Below are 23286 nucleotides of genomic sequence, written 5' to 3' on the forward strand. Positions count from 1 at the left end.
CTGTAGAGAAGGCATTCTCTGCAGCAATTTTCACAGCTTCTGCCCTCACTTTCTGAATAAAGCAAAACGACAAATAGTAATGACGTTTGATTGATTTTGTTGATAATGACTATGCTTATTAGTACAGCTTCCATGTAGGAGACAGCTACACATATCCTCTCATAAAACTAAATAGTATTAAATCCTCATTAATCATTATTATGTTCCATTAATTAACCTGACAAAATGCTAATAATGCAATGCCCTAACTGATAATAATCCTCCACTCCCGTGCCTATCATACCTATTTCTGAACCCCCAACAGTCTCTTCTATTGAAAAACTCCAATCTAATTTCCACTTTTATTATTAAACCTCTCCTTAAACATTATGTTAAACATAGGTAAATAATGAACATCATTAAATTGCATATATAAGTAGAATAATAAATATTTATGTTGGTACTCCATTTGATGTTATAATTAACACCAATTTAATAATTAAGGGTAAACATTAATTAGAAAATTAGATGTAACACTATGTTACTGCTAAAAAGTTTTTTTTTTCAGTGACATAATTACCCACTTGAGAAAAACAGTGAGCTTGATGATGCTGAAGAAGAAGAAATTGTTGCCTGGTGATATGGTCTTTGCTTGAAACAATCCAAAAACATTCGAGGTGGTGATACCGCCATTGTCACGGACGACGGTGAGTTTTGAGTTCCGGAATCCGGTGGAGACCCTAATTAAAATAATATCAATTCAGGCAGCAAGAAAATTACGCATACTCTAAAAAAAGTTAATTCAGTTGAGATGTTTAAGTGTGTTTTTTTGAATTTTATAAATGTACAGTAAACGCGCTAAACCGAAATAATGAATAAAATAAATAACTAAATGAACTCACTTGTGAGATTTTCAGAAGAAGAATTGAGGGCAGTTTCAGGTTGTGACTTGTTAGCTTCTTGGTTATTATTAATCTGGTGAGATTTTCGCCGGCGGCGGTTGTGATCGGCCAACCTCTTCCGGCAACTGCGTTTTCCGTTGTCGAATTCTGAAAGAAGATGGAATCTGGGACACAATTTTTTCAACAAACATATTACATTTTAGGAAATTTTAAACAAATTACATAAAATTTTGGAGGCATCAGAAATTGAACAGAACGTACAAAAATAGAAAGGAAATGATGGATTTATGCGGTACATGTGAAAATCATAATCTATTCCAGTATACGGACGAAAATGCCCTCGGGATTTCCACATGTACGGCATACCAATCATTGCCACCAAAAGCCTAGCTCTCAAGGGTACTATCGGCAGGTTATTTCATTTTCCGACCAATTTCCGGAGTTGAAGGCGGCAAAATCACTGGTTTTGCTTTTACTTTTCGCCGCACAGTGTAAATATTTATGCATGATGTGGGTAGTTTCGTCATTTTTAGCTAAAAAGTTGAGGTAAGTTACTAAACTCAGTTAAAACCTGCACGTACGTAAACGGAAATCTGAGAAGTGAAGTTTACGGACACTAATGCCCTAGGGATTGCTCACTTGTACGGGGGCCAATCATTGAGCTAACAAGGGCAATTCGGCCATTTAGATAATATTCATTCTCAAATTATCCTCAGAATTGCCCTTTTATACAAATAAAAAATAAAAGAAAAACGTGAATATGGGAATGCATGGGGAGGGCGTTAATGTAATTTCAAACAGAAAATAAACAACCTGCTACACTGCTGGCAGAATCGCTGAGTCAACCCGGCTGCAATAACAGTAGAAGCTTTAGAATGAAACTCACAGACCTTATGGCGCCGGTGGTAATGCTTAGCATGAGTTAGATCAGCATTACACCCTTCAGCTTGACACCTTGGTGCATTAGAAGAACCCGGTTCAACCGGCCGGGCCCTGCGATAAAGGCGGTTCACAAAATCATCCTCAGTCGAAGAAAAATAGGTCCGACCGCCCAAATTAAGGCCAATTCTCGCCGTATAATCTTGATGAGGTCTAGAAACTTCTTCAGCTTTAGGGACAAGAAAATACGACGGACCGGGTCCAGTCTGGGTTGGAATTGGGTCTAGGGAAAGAAGGGAGTTATGAGGAGAAGTGTAGGAAGACGCGCCGGCGTAGGCGCGTGGGTCATAGAGTGAGTTTACTTGGTGATGATGTTGAGCGTTTGGCTGGTGGAAAAAGGAAGTAGCTGCCGGCGGTTGTTGAAGGAGGTTATCGTGGAGAGATTGAGCGGTGTAATGGTCGAAAATATGGCGGTTTTGGTTTTGGTTTTGGTCTTGGTCTTGGTCTTGAGTTTGATCTTCGGCTCCGAGCAAAATATTGGATGGATTTCCCCATTCATACTCCAGCATTTCTTTTTTACTTAATAATCTGTAAAAAAATATGTTAGTAAAATGCAAAAATGTCAGCTTCAAATACTTCAGCAAAAAAAAGAGCTAAAAAAGCTTAAAATTTCGGTGTTAGTTGGTGTTGTAGCTGCTTTGAAATGAAATAATTATGGAGAATTTTGCTTTTGGAGACATGTCGGTGTTTTATAAACAATATATATATAGATATAGAGAGAGAGTTAACAAGATAAACATTTCAAAAATAACAAAAGAAAAACTCACCTATTTGCAGTATGTTGAACTGAGTGCGAGTTTGAAAAACCCTAAAAAACTTGCAAAATCTGCAGAGTTTCAACTGTTGCTTTCTCCTCCTCTGTGGTGGCGTGCACATTAAGTTGTTATGACCATAAGGCTTTAATTTCTTGATTTAGCTTCTGGGTCTATGAGTTTATGTTTAAGCTAAGGCTAGTGAGTGAGTGAGTGAGTGAGAAACTGAGTTATGAGGCGGCTTTTGCAGAGAGTGAGTGAATAAATACTAGTGTTGATAGTTACTGGTGCTACATAACTGTTGGTAAAGCTATTTACTGCTGCAATTTCCTATGAGTTTCTGTGTAACTCTTTTTTACTTTCTTTGTTTCCCAAGTTGTTAGGACTTATAAAGAAGGAAGGATTGTTTTGGTTTGGAGTAAATGCTGTAAGCCGTGTTGTTTTTTGGTTTTGAAGGTTGGGTTATATTTTGCCACGCGCTTCTTTTGGGCCCCATTTACTGTTTTTTCATCTAGGATAAGGGTATTGTGAGGAAATTGGATTTTGTTTTAAAAATTCTTTTTTTTACTAGTTTTATTTAAGGCTAATATCTAAAAAAAAAACTTCGATCTTTTAGCTTTTTTTCAATTTCATCATGACGCTATAAAATCACCAAATCTATTCAAATTACATCTTTCACTTTTAATTATATCCATAAATATTAAATTAATATTTTTTCATTAAAAAAAGAATTAAATAAGTCATTCGTTTAGATTTTTTAAATGTAAAAGGGTTCAGATAAGTCATTTATAAAAGTTTTTTTTGAAATTGTTTTTGATGGAAAAGTGTTCAATTTATAAAATTAAGTACAATTAAAATATAAAAGTGTAAATTTAAAAACAATTGACGATTTTAAAACATCAGGATGAAATTAAAAAAAATCTAAAAAATTGAGATTTTTTGTGACATTAAACCTTTATTTTATCGTTTTAAGTGAAATAGGAAAGAGATCAAGCCGTTGATGGGATTTTTTTTCATATATGTTTTTTATTATTGGAGTTTAAAAGAAGAGAGGGTGTGGAAAAAATTAACTCACCCCCTTAACAAAATATTGGCCTACAATTTTACCGACTCATTAGTGATTATATTTTTTATATAGTTGGGTTTTCAAACTAGATTCTTTTTTTTAGTTCAAACTATATAACATATGCGCATTAATTAACCCCAACTTAACCTTCCTCTAGTTATAATTTTATTGTAGATTTTATCTTATTTCTTTTAAATTTTCAACGATAATCCGAATTAGAGTTTATTTCAGACTGTATATGGTCTCACCCCCTGGTTGCTAGATTTTCTTAAAGAGAATAGTTTGAGTAAATTCTAAATTAAGGTAGACATATGAAAGATGTATGAAGAAAATCATTTAAATAATATAAAAAAAATTCTCTTAAATTTATATTTAATTAAATAAAGTTACGGATCCAAACCGTACTCATATATATAACCATTTAAAATTTAGAGTCGGAGTTCGCTTTCTGTAAAAAGCTCACACGGCTCAAGTAAAGATTAGTTTGAACATAAAAATGTAAAGTATTATCTTCCTATAATTGATTTAACACAGCTAATGTACCCTATATCAAAATTAAATCTACTAATCCAGAACATTCGTTGTTGTATGACAATGATAAATATCAGGGGCTATTCACCATTAATCATCTTTTTTTTATAAGCCCATCCGGTTTTCAAGGCTTCGCCCTGACTAATTCGGATCCGACCCGCGTCGCGCACCTGGCATGGTGGGTGAGTCTGCCAGTGAGAATTTTCTACATTCATAAGGACTCGAATCCGAAACCTTGTTTAAGCGATATCAAGCCGCTTATCACTTGGACCAACCTTCATTGGTATTAATCATCTTTAGTATCTGAATATGTGGTGTAGCGATTTTGGTATATAACAAAAAAAAGGTATGTTGATGGAACAATAAATATATATGAATCCATCAAAAGTCCCCATGCATAGTCGCCGACATATTGCCCCATGGATCTTATATTTATTAGGCACAATGCATATATTTAGATTCTTACACTTATTTTGTTTTTGAAATTGAATTTTTATATTTTTATTTATTAATAGGCTTAACCACCAAAAACTCCCCCACCTTTTAGCCCTTTTTCAAATACACCCTGACGTTGCAATTTTGTCAGTTGCACCCTAATTCGCACCTTTGGTTTTCAATTCCACCCTCAAGTATTAAATTGATCTTTTTTTCATCTGAAAAAAATTAAAATAAGTCATCAATTTTTAATTTTTTATGTGGAAAAGAGTTCAAACGAGTACTTTATAAGGGTTTTTACGAATTTTTCTCGAGTGAAAAAAGTCCAATTTGATTTTGAGGGTGTAATTGAAATCTAAAGGTGCGAATTAGGGTGCAACTGACAAAATTGCAACGTCAGGGTGCAACTGAAAAGGGGCTAAAAGGTGAGGATTTATTTGGTGATTAAGCCTTATTAATATTACATTTTTACATTTTTTTATATAGAAAAAATTCAATTCAGACGACAGAATAACATTGGTTTAGAGACTTAATATCAATAATAACACAAATATAAAGATTACATTAATTTCCTTAATTCGTTTTTAGCATAATTCATTTTATAGGATGCCACGTTATATGTAACATTTTTTATGACAATGTTGATTATACATTGTAAGCCGTCAATACAGAACTTCTTTGATCATTATTTGGATCTCATCAACCTTGTTTAATACCAACAAAATTAAATTCCTTAAACGTGATCTTCATTTTTTAAGTGGGACTTCTTTTTATTCCCTAAATGCACTACAATTTCTTTTATCATCATTGTGGCTGAATAATATAATAATTTATTAGGATATGACACATCATTCGTGTAATAAATAAATAAAAATTTTACAGTTTTATGATATTTTATAATAAAAAATAAAATTTAATTTAATGATTATTCTAATATTGCAAAATTGAATTGTTGCAAAAATAATATGGTACAACCATTAAGTAGAATAGTCACACTAAATGATGATCTTTCATCTTCAAATAGATACTCAATCCGTCCCTAATTATTGATAGAGCATTATTTCAAATTTATTTGTTCCAGATTATAGTATTTATTTTGTTAAATAATTCTCAAATATATCCTCATTAATTATAAAAAAATATTTTAAAAAGACAATAAAAATTATAAAAAAGATAAAATTATCATTACATTAAATGAGAGCAAATAAAATCAGACCCAATGCTTTAACTATCTTCCAACGATAATCAAAATTACATATATACCATTAATTAAATAAGTTATCATATTTTGTTTATAAATACTATCTCAATTTCGGACATCAATATCTACCCCTTTTTTCTTTGCTCTCAAGACTTGCTTAGATTAATGTCTTAAGTACATTAAAAGCGGTACAGCTGAAATTCACATCATTCCTGAGATGAACCATGTGGTGGTCCAAATCTCGTTGATAAAATTTAGATGGGGCCAATCTCCTGCCTTCTAATGATGCCAATTTAGTTACCACTTTTTTAAGAAATTAAATATCAATAAAAAGTTCATTTTGCCTTAAAATTTAAGTATAAAATGTCAAATGAAATAAAATTTATGATTTTATTTAAAAAAAATGCTATTTAACCCACCATTTTGTACCTCCTTCATTGTTCCTCCTTACGTGGCAGCATTTAATTCGTCCAATTATCCTCCAAAAGTGTATATCTCAAAAAACATCTTTTAATACATCCACTAGTTTGTTGCCACGTCAGGTGTGTTAAAGAAGGTGGGTTAAAAATGAGGGTTATATAGCACTACTCTTTATTTAAATATACCTTCAAAATGAATATTTTAGCTCGATTACACAATCAGTTGAGGTAGTAAAAAACGATTGAAATATTATTTTTGTCACAAATGAATATTTTAGCTCGATCACACAATCAGTTGAAATGTAGAACAGGCAAAAACATCCATTTGAAATTATTCTTGTCTAAAATTATGAATTTGACTATAATTAACTTTTTGGTGCTAAGTTTAAGGGGTAAAATGAACTTTCATTGAATAAAACTTCGCAAGTAAGAATGTGGTCATTTTGTAAATAACAGGAAAAGCCAAGGGTACATAAGTATAAGAACGAAACGACAGGAGAAGAAACTAGCGTATCTTTAAATGTTCGATGTATTATTCGGTGTAGCGAGTAGTTTTAATAGATCAAAATTACAAGAATAACCCTGAACTGCCAAGTGTCAAAATGAGAAGGCGAGTAGAAAAAGATACGTGAGAAATTTATATCCACAGATAGTCCAAATGAGAGGTAACACTAAACAGGCTGGTGGCAAGGCTGACACGGACGTTGACTCTGCTGTACGGAATGTCTACTCTCTTAGTCAGACACTTATTATTATTTATTTATATTATTTATTGTGATTGCAATTTATGATTTTTCTCTTCTGTTTCTGCTGATCTATTTGTAATGTTATGGCCTGAAAAAAAGATTTTTGTAGATACTGCCTTGTAAAGTATAATAACAATTCTCCAATTGCAATTATTTCTTTCTCTGAGTCTGTAAAATACCCAGAACACAAGTCACTCAAATGAAAAATAGTTTCTAAATTTGGAATTTTTCAATTCACCTTTGATAACTATAAACAACCATTCCTTGAGCTACATTTTAAATTCCCTAAAAATTATGCTCAAGTTAGAAGAATTGAAACTAACTCAATAAAAAAAAATTCAAATTTCTTTGGAAGAGAGTATTTAGATCGACAAAGATTTATTTTGACCCTCCTATTTGAAAAAAAAAAGAAGTTCAAATACATGGCTTTATTAAAAGAAATCCTCAACTTGTCAATTTTGGATCAATTACATCCAAATCTGACATCAATACGACGTAATTCTGTTTTTTTTTAGAAAGAAATATGACGTAATTCTTGAAGGTTAACTAACTCAAAATTGACAAGTTAAGGGAGATTTTTTTCTAAGAACAGACATTTGGACTTTTTTGGTATTTTTTTGCCAAATCGGAGGATCGAAATGAACCTTTGATGGTACTTAAATATTCAGTTGTTTGCTGCTCAAAACGAAACAGTATACCAAATTATCAAACAGTATAGTACAGAGAAATTAATAAAGTGGAGCAGTTTCCTAATTGCTACCACCTAAAAGACGGCAAAACAAATGAAATGGTAAAGAAGAAAAAAGATCAACAATTGGTCCCCTCTTACTCTCTTCATTGTTGCATTAACCTAAAATTATACTGTATTGTACAAGTGCATAACATGAGGCCTTGTCAAAATCAAACATGTTTTGTCAAATGACCAATAAACCAACTTAACAGATGAATAATGACAACAGCGAAAGGGGTAAGGGGTGGAATTGGAGTTTTCAAATTCATTACCATGCTTACTTGAATTACAGTCTTCAGCTGTGGAATCTAAGCTGATTGATCCATCATCTATAAAAAAAGAAAACCAGCAAAATCAATAATGGTTACAATATTTCAAATGGTAGCAGATTTTGTTAATTCCGACCAAACCTTTTAATTTTGCCGATTATAAATTGATTTGAATGAATTTGTTGCAATTACATTCAAGTTTGCTCAATTGAATCAATTACATTTGATTTTATTCACGTGGCAGCCACCGAATGATTGCATTTTCTTGTGTTATTTGCATTCAAGAGGCCAACATTTAATTACCGCCACGTAAGTAAAATCATACTTAATTTATTAATTTGAAAGATTTTGCTACAATTAAAACAAAACTCTTCAAATGTTATTATAATTGACACAATTAAAAGGTTTGATCAGTAATCCGGATCGGCTCCTAGACGTTCATAATACAAAATAGAGACAAAACACACCCTCACAAGGCAATTTCATATACTAATTACTGGTGTAAGTCAGATCCATATTCTATTTCTTGATAAGAAAAAATGAAGGCAATAGAAAGCAAGTGTAGAGTGAAGCAAAAAAGGGGTAAAAAATTGTATATGATTATCTAAACCATGTGGCAACTTTTGGAAAATTGGACCACATGAAAACATGAAGACAATAGTCTTTCATGGTATCTCCAACTGTTTCAGCAGTTCCCACGAAACTTCCACTCTATTTAAGTGAAAGGATAAAACTAAATGTACCCTCAAACTGACATCCTTTTTTAATTTTAATTTTTTGATAATTTACCGAGGAAGACAACCAGGGGGAGAAAAGAAAGAAAACAAGAAGCCATAAGTTGTTATAAGAAAACTGACACATTATATAATAAGGTTATTTACATATAAATTTACAAACTATACACATTTTTGTAATTTAACCACATTATAAAAGCAAGTAAATATGTGCACTAGCTACCGTTTCTTGGCAAATTGGTACACCAATTGAAAATTCGGTGAAAATTAATGACGTGAAAAATGGAGTTGGCCACATCATTCGTACATCAAAATGCCCGATTGAAAATTCGTTGAAAATTAATGACGTGGGAGACGAATTTCAAAACGGTGCATTTTGATGTACGAATGATGTGGCTAACTCCGACTTCCACATCATTGAATTTCACAAGATTTTCAATGGGTGTATTGATTTGTCAAGAAACCGTAGTTGGTGTAAATATTTACCACCTTTTATAAAACATGATTAAATTGCAAAAACATATGATCCTATATAATATGTAAGAGATACATGCAATTCTAAATCAGACCCTTTTTCCCTAACATTTCAAAAGTTGAAGGCAGATGTATAGATATATGTGCAGTCACTGTCATGAATCTGGATTAGCCATTTTAAATAGAACCACAAAATAAAGTAAAATAAACAAATGCATACTAGTCTCTTCTTTTTGTTATATAACAGTATATTCACATGATTCTTTCTACTATTGGTGGCCGTAGAAGATTCAGAAGAAGGCAATTCTACAAGGCATTAAACAATATGCCATACTCTAGCAGTAAAGTGTAAATGATATAGAGGTTGGGAGGGTAAAAACGAAAGGTTTTCTTAACTGCAGGGATGTGGAAAATTCATACATTGTTAAAAAAAAATCATCATTTCATCCAGCATTATTTAAGAGATTTATGTGGTATTTTTCTTCGAATTTTCATGCCACTTATGAGAAAGCACCTCACACTTTTAAAGTCACTTATAGGAGGACATCTCACTATCTTGGTGTATCTATTTCATGCATTTTCCTACTTAATACATTTTATCAATGCTATTCTTAAAGACAGAAAACATAAACAGTTTTTTGGTGAGGCAAAACTTACTTTGTTTTGTCTGTTAAGGCAACCAGAGATCTCAGCACACCAGGACTAATCTTGTCTGCAAGGGCACCTTTTTCTGAAATTAAGAAGGATTTCTCCTTTACATAGCTTTGAAGTTTTTTAGCATCATATTCTAGTCTTTCTTGATCTGCAATAACAGAGGAATTCCTTATTCAGAATCCGTGGATTTCAACAAGTGTAAATTTCGAATAAGTATACAGTAGAATTCATAGATCTAAGTTCATTAATATTCAACAATTAAAAGTCTGCATTCTGCATACAAACAAACACTCAGCAGAAAGTTACGTACTTAACTTTAAAACTATATTTCCAAACAAGATTATAACCACCCTAGGGAAAAAACAGAGAATGGCTTTGCCAAAAGGAAGACTACGGCTTATGCCATACACCCGATATTTTCAGTGTTTTTCTAGTACTTTCCGTGTCTTCATAATATGGCTCATTTGCCTTTTCTCAGACTAATTAAATTAACCTATTTATTTATTGTAAGAAGGCCTATGCACAATATTTTAGATCGAATACTAAGTTATGCCTAAAAAGATTACAAATGACTTCCTCCTGCCAGACGCGGAAACTGTTCCTAACCGAACTGATATAAGGTTTCTGACAACATGTTTCTAGTCAACCAATTATATTTGTTAATTCATCCATAGTCCTCTTGAAGGTAAAAGCTTTAACCTGTCTCCAAGATGGTGTGAGCAGCATGAAATGGGATACTAGCAAAAACATCTGCTCCTGGAAACATCATCCACGTGCGTTCATCTGAGTCATGGTTCCCGCATGTTGCGCAGACCTCCTTCACCAAGGGCCTTGAAGCAGACTTCCCAACATCCTTCATTATTGATTCAAAAGGAGAAGAAACACTAGTTTTTGTTGTCCGAGCTCTCTTTCTCAATGCGGTCAATGCTTCCCTGTTTCCATTCCTTATTTTATCATTCTCAACCAACTGCAATTATAATGCTGAAAAAGTCACCACAAATTGAAAGCAGAACAAAGGAGCAACATAACATACTCTCTATTGCTCAATTAAACAGAATAGTTTCTAAAAACAGATGACAGTTCATTGTTTATGTTCTGACTAATCTGTTTTAACTTGCGTCGAACACGATTAAATTATTGAGAAGTGCATAATCTTTAGTTCAGAAACCATAACCAAATATATCTAATGTAACAATTATTTCCACCTGATGACGGGTTAAAAGGAGTCGCTCGGCTTCAGTTTCAAGCTCAACCAAGTTTTGCTGGAATTGTTTCATACTCTCATCCATCTCCTTTAAAGCCTTTACCTGAAAGCAAATCATTCAAAAATAAAATACTCTAAACAAATACTCATCAGAATAGATTTTCAAGTGTTTAAAATCTGATTGTAACTCTGCACGCAAAAGAATGCATTCTTCAAAAATTACGCAACTTAGGTTTTGCATTATTTACTTTGACTAGACATTTTCACAAACAGCTGGTGTGCATTAGTCATTATCCCCATGATTACTTCATAATACTTACAAAATCTACCAGTGCCGGATTTACAGCACAGATGAAGAAGAACAGACGGGTCAACAGTTGCAAAATTGTGGCGGAAGGCAATTTGATTGTATTATTTGGCTTTTTAATTTTTCTTTTTCTTTGAATTTTAAGGAATTGTCACAAATCGGGTTCGTTTTGATTATCTGGTTCGGACTATAATACCCGCTTTATTTATACAGAGTATAAGAATTTTCAGCTTTGAAAATATTTAATTGTTAATAAACTTATAATTATTTTTTTTGATAATCGGGGAAGGAGAGAGTGCTTACGGGAGAAATTGAATGCACGACTTAACGGAATGATGCCTAACACTTTTATACCATTCATTGGTTAATAGACTTATAATTCATTTATTACATATCATGTAACATTACAACTTTTATTCTTAAATATTATTTTGAGTAACATTTATTAATTTGTGCTAAAGAGAGTAAATCTCTCAATTGAGACAAGAATAAGCTAATGATTTCTCTTCCATCAGTTCTTTGGCAGTTGCATCCATCTTGGCCCTTGAAAATTCATCAATCTTCAGCCCTGCCATTGTTAACACCAATCAGATAACTATGAGTGTTCTACTGAATATAATTTTCTAACCAGTCAGCAAGTAATAATGTAGAAGAAACATGTTTACCCTGAACAATGGACCAGTTTCCTTTCTCACAGGTAACAGGAAAAGAGTAAATCAGACCAGGGGCGATCCCGTAAGATCCATCAGAATACACTCCCATTGAAACCCATGTTCCCTGAATATTACGTCAAATGTAAATCGGAAGTCGAATAGAAGTTCAAAACATAGTTTGCTACAAGTTTCGCAGTATTTGAGAGTTGACCTTAGGTGTGCCAAGAACCCAGTCACGAATATGATCACAAGCTGCACTTGCAGCGGATAATGCGCTTGACAGCTTTCTAGCTTTTATAATCGCTGCACCGCGTTGCTGAACTGTTGTGATGAATTCAGTGTTTAACCTTGCAACATATTTTAACAGGCAAATATTAGTCAAGTAGAATTTAAAGACTAGCTGAATAATGTGCATACTCCTACATTTTAAGGATTTCATTTCTACAATTGTAATCTGTCTGGCTAACTTTACAAGTCGTTTGAGTTGACTTTTCTAATTCTATGAAACTGGACATTATATATATTACAGGAATCAAAACCAAGATTCTGAATCTTACCACTGATCATCAGCGACGAGTTTTCTTACAGGCGTCTCTCCGCTGCCGGATTTGACAGTAGCATGATTGACATCTGGATATTGAGTTGAAGAATGATTTCCCCATATGATGACATTCTTTACTTCACTGACATGAACATCTAGCCTCTCAGAGATTTGGCCTAATGCTCTGTTATGATCAAGTCGCGTTAGACATGATATGTTTTTCTCTGGGATTGAAGGTGCAAATTCTTTCAGGATAAGTGCATTTGTATTTGCTGGATTTGCCACCACTAACACCTGCATAATGCATCAACAACTAGCAACTTAACATTTAATATTACGATAATAGTGCAGCGCGGAATTTATAATTAAAAATTTAAACGATTTCTATTCTATGACCTTGCAATCTGCAGCAGCATGCTTCTCCAAGGCAGAAGCCTGAGCCTTGTAAATCGATACATTTTTAGACATCACGTCCTTCCTCTCCATACCTTCTTTTCGTGGAAACCCACCAACCATAACCGCAATGTTTACGCCCATACAAGCTTCAATAGCATCAGTAGTAGCAATTACTCCTGTCCAATTCAAGGAAACAAAATTTAAGCAACCTCGTATCATAAAATATACCTCGAATTAGAATTACAATCCAAATATCACCAGGATCGAAGAGAATCAACAACCTTTGAGCAGAGGAAAGGCAGCATCAATCAATTCCATTTTCACTCCATTCAAAGCCTCAGCTGCAGGTTCAATATCAAGCAAGTGCAGAATTACAGGTTGATCAGCGCCTAGCATCACCCCCCTAGCAATCATGGGTACAATAGCATACCCAATTTGCCCTGCAGAACAAAACCAACATTATATTCTACAGCTTTTTCGAAGTAAACGATTAATCTAATTAAACAAAAATATGCTATTGAACTTGCCTGCAGCACCAGTTACTAAAACTCTCACAGGTTCCTTTTCTAAAACCAATAAGCTACACATATGTCTAATTAACTTCCAAGACAAAGTGATAACAAACAAAACAACCAAAAGCTTTTGAATCAATACATAATCCAATTCCATCTTTCAAGAGATTAACAGAGCTAATTAGAAAGAAACTATTACTGTTGAATCAATAACATGAATAAACTTACAAGATACATAATATATATCAATGAAAGAAAGAATCTAGTTGAAACACCAAGACAACAAGCCAAACTGAAAAGATGCCAATCTTAACTTGAAACACAAGAAAAGAAAAGAACCCAGTTTCCCACATGAGTTGCCTAATTTCTATGTAGCACAAACACGTACACAGGAAAACGGGAAACTTAGATACGGACACAGGGAAACGGAACATTTGGACACGGACACGGCAAAACTGTGTTATTTCAAGGTTTCCTAGGTAAAAAAATAGAGGAGTACCTGCAGCGCCAGTGACCAAGACTCTGAGTGGATTTTTTGCCATGATCCGGCGAACTGAAAGCTAGTGTGTGTGAGTGTATTTGTGATAATTGATGAACTTGATGAATGGAAAAATGTGAGGATGAAGGGGATTTAAAGAAGAGAAAACGTACGTGATCAGGATTATACCGAGAATCGAGGATATAGAATAGATAACCGTGACGATGATAATGAGATAAGCTGGTTTTTACAGTTGAAAATGGGACGTGTCATCAATGAAATGCCATGAAACCATGTTGGTTTATCATATTTCATCTCCATGCTTCTTTCTCGCTACACTCTTTTTCTTTCGGTTGCAAACATTACCACTGCAACTTCCTTTTAGGTAAACCAACATAGAACAAAAGTTTATTGCGGTCCTTAGATTTGTATTTCTAAATCAATTTAGTCACACTTAATTATTTTAATTAATTAATTAATGACAACTTACTCAAAATCTTAATTTCTTTTTTGATAATTAAGAAGGAAGAGCGCTTGTGCAAGAAATTGAACCGACGACCTAATAATTAATTGTCCAGCGCTTAAACCATTTGAATTATAGCTCAAATAAAAACAATTTATTTAAAATTATTGTTTTAAAATTATATGTCATTAATAAATAATTTCATTAATTTCCAAATTTTTAATAAAAAGTTACTTTATCATGATTATCCTATTAAAAAGATAATTTGTACTTTTAAATAAATCATCTAATTCATTTACTATGTTTCTAGTTTTTTTTTTCCAGATGATGACTGAGATAAAAAAAATTGAGTTGATATTGAAAGTAAAGAATTATTTTTCCATGCAGAAATAACATTGCCACTCATATCATCACCGGCATTACCATAGGTCTCACTTGATTCAAAAGTATATATTTTTGAAAATATATAATTTTTAAATAGTTGATTACTAACGAAATTAGTGCGAAAAAAATTCACGTTTACTTGATTTACTTACGAACTTTTTGAAAAACTGTATTTTATTTTCAGTTATTACGATTTAAATACATTAATTATCTTCAATAACTAATTGGGCTAATTAAATATAGGAATATATTTATAATTTATATTAGTTTAACTATGCAAGTAAAATTTACTTAGGTTTTCTAAGTAAGTTATTTTTCTAGTTAAAGGAAAGTAAATCTCTCAACTTTTCGAAAAGTAAAATGGAAAAAATAAGTCAAATAAAAAACAAATAGTACTATTTTTCAAATAGTTATACTTTATGAGAAAATTTATCGTCAATCAAGTAAAGGCGACATACAAACTTAAAGAGAATGTAGACATAACCTATTCAAAAGTTCTTATATTGTATTATTTTTTACTTCCTTTTTAAGACATTGTTTTTATTTAGTCGTTGTATTTTTATTATTATTTTTTACTTAGTCTTTGAACAGATAGAAGTTAGTAGGTATTGTGCACTTTCCGTTAGTTAACGGTGATCAAATTAGAGGGACAATTTGTCAAGAATCACTGAATTTACCTTTTTTAATCTCTTATGTTAAATTCAGGATGCAAAATGGACCTTATCCAATAAATAACAGACGTCAAACCAAACTTTCTACTGCAATCCGAAAACAGATAAAAGAAGTAAAAGAATATATTTAGCAACGCTATATAATGAAAGAAACACCGCTGCTAAAGAGTATTTCATTCGTCTCGGGCCATTTCACCACTTCAGCATACCAAACCGTAACAAAAATAGACTAAAAAAGTAGGCCAAACGCATATTTGGATCCCTGCACTATACCACTTTTCCAATTTAGATCCCTGCATTCATAAACATTTATAGTAAATCCCTACACTATGCAAAATGATCATTATAAGTCCTTTCGTCTCATTCCGTTAGAGAGTGAGACACACATGCTTGTTTCTGAAACTGGTGGTTGTTTACACTATAAAATTTTGCCAATAAGATCCTTATATTATACATTTTTGCCAATTGAGTCCCTAAAATTAAAAATCTTAAAAATATTACCAAAAAATCCAATATTATATCATTCACATTTTAAAATAATAATTAAAATTCAATTAGTTATATTAATTTTGTAACTCAAATAAAAAAAATTCTAATTCTACACTAGTTATTTTATGTATTGAATCAAATTATAAAAAAACACTAATTAACATTTAATAATGATTAAAGCCAACCTGCTCCCAACTTAATTCTACCCTAATTCTTACTGCTCCACCCGCCGCCCTCAACCCAGGAAGTTCAATTCTCAACCCAACCTAGATAATTGAGTACTAACTAACTAATTACCATAAATAAATTAAACCCAAATTCACCAATGAATTGAAGAAAATGTAAACAAAAACTTAACTCTACTTATAACAACAAACAGAGGTATTAATTAGTGCACCCGATTTCTTAATTTTAATTTTGTTTCATTTTTGCTCTGGCGATGTTCGTGGCTTTCAAGGCCCGGCAGGAGCAGCATCAGCGTGAGGCAGAAGCAGCATCGACTTGAGGTAGGAGCATCAGGCGGTGTACGGTGTTCGGCGTTGAGTAGGCGGCGTCTGGCAGAGCAGAAGACGACGTTTTCTCGTTGATCCGGCGCCATTCGTCGTTCAAAAGGGCAGGCTTCGTTCGTCATTCCGCCGGCGCCGTTCGTCGTTCAAAGGGAGCTGACGACGTTCGACGGAAACAGCAGGCGGAGGGAGGGAAGACGGCAGTAGTGGACTTCCTCCATCCTATATAATTTTATTTTGCTTTCATTCAAAAATTAGTGATTTGTAATATTGATTTGTATATCACTTAACGTCTGTTTGGTGCCTGTTTGCTGTCTGTTAACTCGCCTAGTCAGAAGGATTTATTTTAGCCGTTTTGGATACTGTAGGGACTTATTATGGGTGTTTTTGAGTGTAGGGATCTAAGTTGGAAAAGAGGACAAGTGCAGGGATCCAAATATGTGTTTGGCCAAAAAAGTACTACAGAACCTGATTATACTGTCAGTATAGGCGACGAAGAATCTGTAAGCTGAAACTAAAGAAAATGCAAGGATTAAAGGCAGCGGCATCTTTACTCGTCAGACGCAGTAAAATAAACCGTGCTGGTTTCTTCGCTCATCGTCACTACAGAAACCTCTCCTCTATTCCAAGCAGTGAATCTATTGACGATGATGATCTCGATAATCAAGTTTATTTTCTGTTCCTCTAATTAATTTAGTAGCTAATTACATTTAATTAATTTTTGTTTTGTGTTAAATTAGTTTTAATTAGAACATTGAGTAATGGTATTGTTAAAATTATCAACTGATGCAGGTATTAGTTGAAGGTAAAGCTTACTCAAGAACCGCTGTTCTCAATAGACCTTCTGCACTTAATGCTCTCAATACTAATATGGTGAATTCTCATTTGAATTTGTTTTTTCATTAATTTCTTGCTTAATGTATGGATTGCTTATTTAATTATGAGTTTTTTTGATATAATAATGATTATTTAGGGCGCTAGACTGCTGAAATTGTATAAATTGTGGGAAGATGATCCGGATATCGGTTTTGTGACGATGAAGGTATCTTTCAGCTTTCAGTTAATTGCTTAGTCATTGTTTAAATAATTGAACCTGTGCTCTCTGTAACTTTGTTTTTAAGGGATAGTTATTGTTTATATATGTGAAGGGTAGTGGGAGGTCCTTTTGTGCGGGTGGCGACATTGTTACTCTTTATAACTTGATCAAACAAGGTACACGTATTAAACTTTTGTTTCAGTTCAGCCAATTGCATGTTCGGACACATTAGTTCATTTATGGTCTTAAGTTATTGACATATTGTTGTAAGCTAGCATGCTGTTTGATTTTGTTTACTGCAGGGAGGCTGGATGACTGTAAGGAATTTTTTCGCACGCTATATACTTTCATTTACATTCTAGGTACATATATGAAGCCACATGTGAGTATCGCCAGCTCTCTAATTGTTATCACCTAGCAGATTAGTAGCGCTATAGTATACCATCAAAAAGTGCAGCATTTCATTTTTGCATTATAATTTTCTTGTATGATATTTTTCCAGAATACTGATGATTTGTACAGTGTATTCAACTTGTATGTTGATTGCTTAGGCTCTCTCTAACAGCGCCCTGTACTCTTTTGTGTGCATACTCTGAAATTTGATGTATTCATGCTGATGACATTTGCTCTCCACTTGCAACAGTGTATTTTAGATTTTAACCTTGTGTAACAAAGGGCTCATAAATATTTATTTTACTGATCCTCTTATATACAAAATATTTTCTGTTTTTGTATTTTCAAAAAATTAAGGACAGTAACCTTTATACTTTATAGAATACCTGCATCGGTAAAACGCACAATCAGTTGACAGGAAGTGATACTCGTTAATTCTGAACCAGTTCTCTCATAATATCCATATAGGTGGCTATTTTTGATGTTTTCATAAAATTAACTATTTACCACAATTATTTTTGACTCTTTTTAGGTGGCTATTTTGAATGGCATCACTATGGGTGGTGGTGCTGGAGTTTCAATACCTGGCACATTTCGGGTTGCAACTGATAAAACTGTAAGAAAAATAGGATAACCTACTGTTATCTTTTTTACCCTGAGTAGTTGTTTGCTTTCAAAAAAATGCTTGATGGATCTCTGTGTTATTTTTCCCTCTTGCTTTTAAAAAGCTGCAAAGTTTTATAAGGTTACTCGCATCTATAATTTTACTGCATGAATTTCCATTACTTGTATTAAAATCAGTAAGGGAACATAAAAGGTCACCTGTTCCCCTCTCTAGGGATTATCCAGGGTAAACTATGTTGCATTATTTCTGTTTTGAGTTTCTCTATGATTTCCTTTTGTTGATCTTGATGCGTCTAACCTGACCTTTTCTTTTTAGCTTTTTGCTACCCCTGAGTCTCTTATTGGATTCCATCCTGATGCTGGCGCATCCTTCCACCTCTCCCATTTACCTGGTCATTTAGGTTTGCTTTTCTTTTACTTTTCATTTTTCTTCGCCTCGAAGGACTTAATTTAGCAGAACAAATGTGAATATCCTTTGTAAGAGTTAATATGAAGGGTGTGTTCCGGATAGATCTTAACATTTTAAGGAGCAGGATTTCTCATCAGTTTGCTTTAGTACGATTTTGATAAGTGGAATTTTGTTTGTAGGAGAATACTTGGCTTTAACTGGAGAAACCCTCAATGGAGCAGAAATGATTGCTTGTGGCCTAGCTACACACTATACATATAGTGAAGTTAATATTAATGGACCCTTTGTACATGTTTCTTCTTTATTTTTCTTTCTTATTTATATAACACCTATCTATCTTTTTCTTTTGTTCGCAGAGGCTTCAATTAATTGATCATCATCTTGGGGAACTCATTACCGATGATCCTTCTGTCATTGAAACAACTTTAGAAAAATATGGTTACGTTGTTAATCCAGATAAGATGAGTGCAATTCATAGGTTTGTTTTACTCCAGGAAATAACTATCAATTTGAAATTTATACTTCCAGAACGCAAACAAAAATGCTCTCATTTTTCCTCCTTAAAAAGCTAAGTCAAATATCTTATTATTATCTTTTCTTATCTCTCAGGATTGAAACTATTGATAAATGTTTTAGCCATGACACTGTTGAAGAAATATTTGATGCTTTGGTAAGTGCACATCTTATATCCTAATTCCTATAGCATTTTCGTTATCAAAATTGACAGCAGTAAGAGGGTAACAAAGTGAATATTTTTCCTCCAATGTCATCTACTTCAGGAGATGCCTATTTACAACAATGACTTTCTTTTACCGCATAACTTTGCCATGAGCTGTTTAGATTTTGTCAACTTATCTGACCATTGATTAAATTTCTCTGGGGGCCTTTGAAATGGATTGACAATTTTTAAATATTTTCTACTATCCTGCGTTGTAACTGTTATTTTAGAAGCTTCACCAAATTAGTAATTAAGCTTCTTGCCCTAGCCTCATAAACACGCAGTCCACTGAGATAACAAATTTTCTCAGGAAAGCGAGGCTTCTGGAACTAACGATGCATTTTGCAATTCCACACTAAGAAGACTGAAAGAAGCATCACCACTGAGCTTGAAGGTGTCCTTAAAATCTGTGAGTACCGCCTGCTCATGTTTCTAAATTCTTAGTTTAGCTCATGTCGTCATGATCTAACTCATCACTGTTGACTGTTCTAGATACAAGAAGGTAGATTTCAAACACTTGATCAGTGTTTGGTTCGTGAATACCGAATGTCCTTACAAGGAATATCCAAACAGATCTCTAATGACTTTTGTGAGGTATGGTAGTTTCTAACTATTGAAAGCTAATTATTATCTTTGCTACTTCATTTTGCTTTGTTGATTCCTTCTCAGGGTGTTCGTGCTCGAATGGTGGAAAAAGACTTGGCACCAAAGGTATGAGCTGCCTGAGTTACTTTTTCAATCTTCAAGAAGGGGGATAACATGATATTTTTAGAAGATGGCATTTGATGTCTAGATAAAAGCTTACTTCATTAATATTTAAAGGTAGAATGTAGAAGTAAGGTTTGCATAATAGAGTGTTGACAGTAGTTGCATTGTTATTTGTTCTGAAATATGCAGTGGAACCCTCCAAGCTTGGAACAAGTATCAGAAGACATGGTGGAACAATATTTCTCTCCTCTTAGTGAAACGGAGTCTGATCTAGAGCTTCCGACGAAACAGCGAGAAGCATTCACATAGCTGGCTGTCTTCTTTAGGAATAGGTACATGCAACTGGCAAATGCTAGGAAATTTATTTACCAGGTAAACAGATGTTTAGGCATGTGCAAAGAACTAATAAAAAAAAATAACCATCATTTTTTCTGGAATCATTGTGTTACATGTTTTTGATAGTAATCTCTGTTGATTTTTTAAATTCACTTCTCCAATTAGCCAATTCATAAAAGTTGAAATTGCTGAAGCATGGGCCCCTCTACTGATGAACTTTTTTTTTTTGGTCAAAGAATTGATGACCTTTTTCAGGAATTTTACAATTGTCTAAACCTTTTACCTATGGGTGTTTTAAGAACCAAAACTAGACTGGCCAATTTAGCCGGTTCAACCAGAATTCGGAGGTCAATCCAGTTTGATTCTTTCTAAAAATTAGAAAATTGGTTTAATCTCTTTGAACCAGAATTGATTTTGTAATTTTATTTAAAGTGTGATCAATAAACTAGATTATTCATTAATTTATTAGTTATAACATGTAAATTTGTTGTATAGATATATATTCATTTCTTATTTAAACAGTTGAACTGGTGGTTGAACATTTGGCCACAATATACGTGATCTCCACACTCATGCATTAGTAACAATAAAATATGAATACACTGTTGCAATGCTAAAACAGTAGTTATGTGGCAAAGTGTTCATCGTTCATTGTTGTTAAGAGAACAAAAGAGATTAGCAGCTGATCACACAACAAACCAACTGAAAATGCTGTCATTGTTATTTATAATTGAATCCTGAGTAAGTTGCCCCAGTTCAGAGGCCCACCCGTAGGAAAAAATAATAAAGAAATGAACTCCACTCTTTATAATATCCAATTTCGCAAACCATCGATTATTACAGACTACACACGCTGTATCTCTAAATTGGTGCGTTCACCGTCTCTAGAAGATTGAGCATCCGTCGCGGGCGATGCAGATGAATTCTCGTCAGAGTTCATCTGCTGAACGGGTGGAGGGTTAACAACAGTCATCTGCATAGCAGAATTGTCAGATAGACGGCTCTTCATCTCCCTATGCTCCTGGCACAAGGCACACCAATGCAAACAACAATGCACCAGACATGGATCGCATGGTGAGTCCTGCAATACGCACGGAACACAGAGTTAGCTTCTAGCAACCACCATATATGATCAAACCTTCGGGGTGAATTTGCAGCTTAAATGTCGAGTCCTAATGGCACGCACATCTGGAGCAACAGTGACTAGCGAACAAAAACTGGCTCAAAGTTTTTGATACATAAGATAAAAGAAAACCTGGTTGATTTTGAGAATTGATGCTAAACGCACATATGTGATTACTTAAAGATGGAACAGTTCAGAGAAAAAGCATACCCAGTACTAATTGAGAAAAATAAATTGATAACAGTAAACAAGGTTGCATATGACATGCAAACAATACGCCTAAAATATGAAAAACAAAATCGGCTCTGATTAAGGTTAAACGTGTTTGTGTTCATACTTGTTTCATGACACAGTTTAAAACGTGTTCATATCATGAACAAGTCAATTCATTTATGACATGATGCTTGTCTCATGAACGAGTCAATCCGCAATCCGTTTATGACACAACTTAAGATGTGTTCGTGTCATAAACGAGTCAATTTTACAACACGGCTTAAACTCTGTTTATATTATAACAGAACAATGTCATGGCTTTAAACATGTCGTGAAGCGGGTTTGCACATGAACTTGTTTAGTCCGTTTATGACAACTTAACCTGGTTTGAGCAAGGCATGAAAAGAATAGAGAATTTACCTTGAGATGATATTTCTTCTGCAAGGATTGTCGAAAAAGACCAGTGTAAATCCCGCACATCCACCAAGCAAAAAACAGACCCTCACAAATGAGAAAAGAGGTCTTAGGATCAATACCGTGGAAGAATGCAGTAGCAGCAGCAAGTGCAAGTCCACCTTCAACACACATAGCATGACAAACACAAGCATTCGTCCACGGAATATCTTCTCTCAGCGTCTCAACATTCCGTCCAAACAACATACACGGGCACACTAGTCCAGTTCGACCTTCAAAACAACACACATTCATCATATCGCCCTGGTTCAACAAACAATATATTTACAAAAAAAAAATACTTACAACTATCAATATCATCAAGACACGAACAAATTCCAGTAGTCCATTCTTCATCAGAAGGAGGCTCATACGTTTCAGGTAAAATTTGTCGACATTCAACACACCTATGAACATTTAACTGTTCCAATCCAAACAAAATAAATATATCTTAAACACTTTAAAATCAATAATAATAATAATAAAAAAAAATCTGACTAATTAGACTACAATTTTTTTTTTCGATATTCGAAACAGAAACCTCAGGAACTTGAATAGGCTGATTAAGTTCGCCGGTAACGATGTCTTCCATGGATGATTGATCTTCTCTCGTCAATTTTACGTATCTAGATTGCGCATTTCCATCTGCCATTCTGATTCATTATTCAAATATTAAAAATTAATCGTTAGTTCACAAATTTTGCAATGCAGGCGTTACATAAAAATGATTCACAAACCTTGAAGGAAATGTAATAATGGTGGATTAATTGGAGAAGGAGATTGATCCAGTGATGAATAGTGAAGATTTGTTTTGATCAGGCAAGTAAAAATACGGATC

At 33.6% G+C, this 23286-nt stretch overlaps 5 protein-coding genes across 7 annotated transcripts; 1 reads left to right on the forward strand and 4 right to left on the reverse strand.

The window, feature by feature from the left end:
* Positions 1-382: 382 nt before the first annotated feature.
* LOC126654115 (squamosa promoter-binding-like protein 8) lies at positions 383-2972 on the reverse strand. The gene is made up of 4 exons (XM_050348181.2): positions 2588-2972; positions 1695-2348; positions 882-1045; positions 383-719 (listed from the first exon to the last, which is right to left on the reverse strand). Exons 2-4 carry the CDS (start codon positions 2327-2329, stop codon positions 556-558), a joined length of 963 nt encoding a protein of 320 aa, XP_050204138.1. The 5' UTR covers positions 2330-2348; positions 2588-2972; the 3' UTR covers positions 383-555.
* A 4805-nt stretch (positions 2973-7777) lies between these two features.
* On the reverse strand, positions 7778-11603 carry LOC126653576 (uncharacterized). 2 transcript variants are annotated; one of them, XM_050347500.2, is made up of 5 exons: positions 11284-11603; positions 11037-11138; positions 10531-10798; positions 9835-9979; positions 7778-8029 (listed from the first exon to the last, which is right to left on the reverse strand). In XM_050347500.2, the coding sequence occupies exons 2-5, from the start codon at positions 11118-11120 to the stop codon at positions 8026-8028; spliced, it is 501 nt and encodes a 166-aa protein (XP_050203457.1). In that variant the 5' UTR covers positions 11121-11138; positions 11284-11603; the 3' UTR covers positions 7778-8025. The 2 variants fall into 2 exon arrangements, with proteins under 2 accessions (XP_050203457.1, XP_050203456.1); XM_050347499.2 differs by having other exon boundaries at positions 11356-11601.
* Positions 11604-11666: 63 nt separating this feature from the next.
* Positions 11667-14266, reverse strand: LOC126653575 (malate dehydrogenase-like). Of its 2 annotated transcripts, none has more exons than XM_050347498.2 (7): positions 13944-14266; positions 13214-13372; positions 12933-13108; positions 12553-12830; positions 12207-12342; positions 12008-12119; positions 11667-11910 (listed from the first exon to the last, which is right to left on the reverse strand). In XM_050347498.2, exons 1-7 carry the CDS (start codon positions 13984-13986, stop codon positions 11816-11818), a joined length of 999 nt encoding a protein of 332 aa, XP_050203455.1. In that variant the 5' UTR covers positions 13987-14266; the 3' UTR covers positions 11667-11815. The 2 variants fall into 2 exon arrangements, with proteins under 2 accessions (XP_050203455.1, XP_050203453.1); XM_050347496.1 differs by lacking the exon at positions 13944-14266 and adding an exon at positions 13460-13641.
* A 1887-nt stretch (positions 14267-16153) lies between these two features.
* LOC126653435 (3-hydroxyisobutyryl-CoA hydrolase-like protein 1, mitochondrial) lies at positions 16154-20807 on the forward strand. The gene is made up of 15 exons (XM_050347331.2): positions 16154-16638; positions 16833-17102; positions 17228-17308; positions 17409-17477; positions 17584-17647; positions 17774-17853; positions 18397-18480; positions 18805-18889; positions 19077-19162; positions 19254-19375; positions 19507-19567; positions 19926-20024; positions 20108-20209; positions 20285-20326; positions 20513-20807. The coding sequence occupies exons 2-15, from the start codon at positions 16959-16961 to the stop codon at positions 20630-20632; spliced, it is 1239 nt and encodes a 412-aa protein (XP_050203288.1). The 5' UTR covers positions 16154-16638; positions 16833-16958; the 3' UTR covers positions 20633-20807.
* A 555-nt stretch (positions 20808-21362) lies between these two features.
* Positions 21363-23277, reverse strand: LOC126653436 (cell number regulator 6). Its single transcript, XM_050347332.2, has 5 exons — positions 23186-23277; positions 22990-23101; positions 22755-22869; positions 22416-22681; positions 21363-21740 (listed from the first exon to the last, which is right to left on the reverse strand). Exons 2-5 carry the CDS (start codon positions 23098-23100, stop codon positions 21504-21506), a joined length of 729 nt encoding a protein of 242 aa, XP_050203289.1. The 5' UTR covers position 23101; positions 23186-23277; the 3' UTR covers positions 21363-21503.
* Between the last annotated feature and the right edge of the window lie 9 nt (positions 23278-23286).

The sequence above is a fragment of the Mercurialis annua genome, linkage group LG6 (assembly GCF_937616625.2).
Source record: "Mercurialis annua linkage group LG6, ddMerAnnu1.2, whole genome shotgun sequence".
Taxonomy (NCBI): Eukaryota; Viridiplantae; Streptophyta; class Magnoliopsida; order Malpighiales; family Euphorbiaceae; genus Mercurialis; species Mercurialis annua.

What these genes read in the sequence shown, in the direction of transcription:
- LOC126654115 (XM_050348181.2), bottom strand. Translation starts at nt 2,329, where the DNA reads ATGCTGGAGTATGAATGGGGAAATCCATCCAATATTTTGCTCGGAGCC. An exon ending in TTCTGCCAGCAGTGTAGCAG is followed by an intron (nt 1,046 to 1,694) that starts GTTGTTTATTTT and finishes ATTGTGTCCCAG; the next exon opens with ATTCCATCTTCTTTCAGAAT. An exon ending in TTCTTCTGAAAATCTCACAA is followed by an intron (nt 720 to 881) that starts GTGAGTTCATTT and finishes TATTTTAATTAG; the next exon opens with GGTCTCCACCGGATTCCGGA.
- LOC126653435 (XM_050347331.2), top strand. Translation starts at nt 16,959, where the DNA reads ATGCAAGGATTAAAGGCAGCGGCATCTTTACTCGTCAGACGCAGTAAA. An exon ending in CCATTTACCTGGTCATTTAG is followed by an intron (nt 18,890 to 19,076) that starts GTTTGCTTTTCT and finishes TTTTGTTTGTAG; the next exon opens with GAGAATACTTGGCTTTAACT. An exon ending in AAAAAGACTTGGCACCAAAG is followed by an intron (nt 20,327 to 20,512) that starts GTATGAGCTGCC and finishes TGAAATATGCAG; the next exon opens with TGGAACCCTCCAAGCTTGGA.
- LOC126653575 (XM_050347496.1), bottom strand. Translation starts at nt 13,601, where the DNA reads ATGGAATTGGATTATGTATTGATTCAAAAGCTTTTGGTTGTTTTGTTT. An exon ending in TGCCTTTCCTCTGCTCAAAG is followed by an intron (nt 13,109 to 13,213) that starts GTTGTTGATTCT and finishes TGAATTGGACAG; the next exon opens with GAGTAATTGCTACTACTGAT. An exon ending in GGGTTCTTGGCACACCTAAG is followed by an intron (nt 12,120 to 12,206) that starts GTCAACTCTCAA and finishes CGTAATATTCAG; the next exon opens with GGAACATGGGTTTCAATGGG.
- LOC126653576 (XM_050347500.2), bottom strand. Translation starts at nt 11,120, where the DNA reads ATGGATGAGAGTATGAAACAATTCCAGCAAAACTTGGTTGAGCTTGAA. An exon ending in TCCTTTTAACCCGTCATCAG is followed by an intron (nt 10,799 to 11,036) that starts GTGGAAATAATT and finishes TTATAATTGCAG; the next exon opens with TTGGTTGAGAATGATAAAAT. An exon ending in TCACACCATCTTGGAGACAG is followed by an intron (nt 9,980 to 10,530) that starts GTTAAAGCTTTT and finishes CTGTTATTGCAG; the next exon opens with ATCAAGAAAGACTAGAATAT.
- LOC126653436 (XM_050347332.2), bottom strand. Translation starts at nt 23,100, where the DNA reads ATGGCAGATGGAAATGCGCAATCTAGATACGTAAAATTGACGAGAGAA. An exon ending in AGCCTATTCAAGTTCCTGAG is followed by an intron (nt 22,870 to 22,989) that starts GTTTCTGTTTCG and finishes GGATTGGAACAG; the next exon opens with TTAAATGTTCATAGGTGTGT. An exon ending in AGAAGAAATATCATCTCAAG is followed by an intron (nt 21,741 to 22,415) that starts GTAAATTCTCTA and finishes TGCGTATTGCAG; the next exon opens with GACTCACCATGCGATCCATG.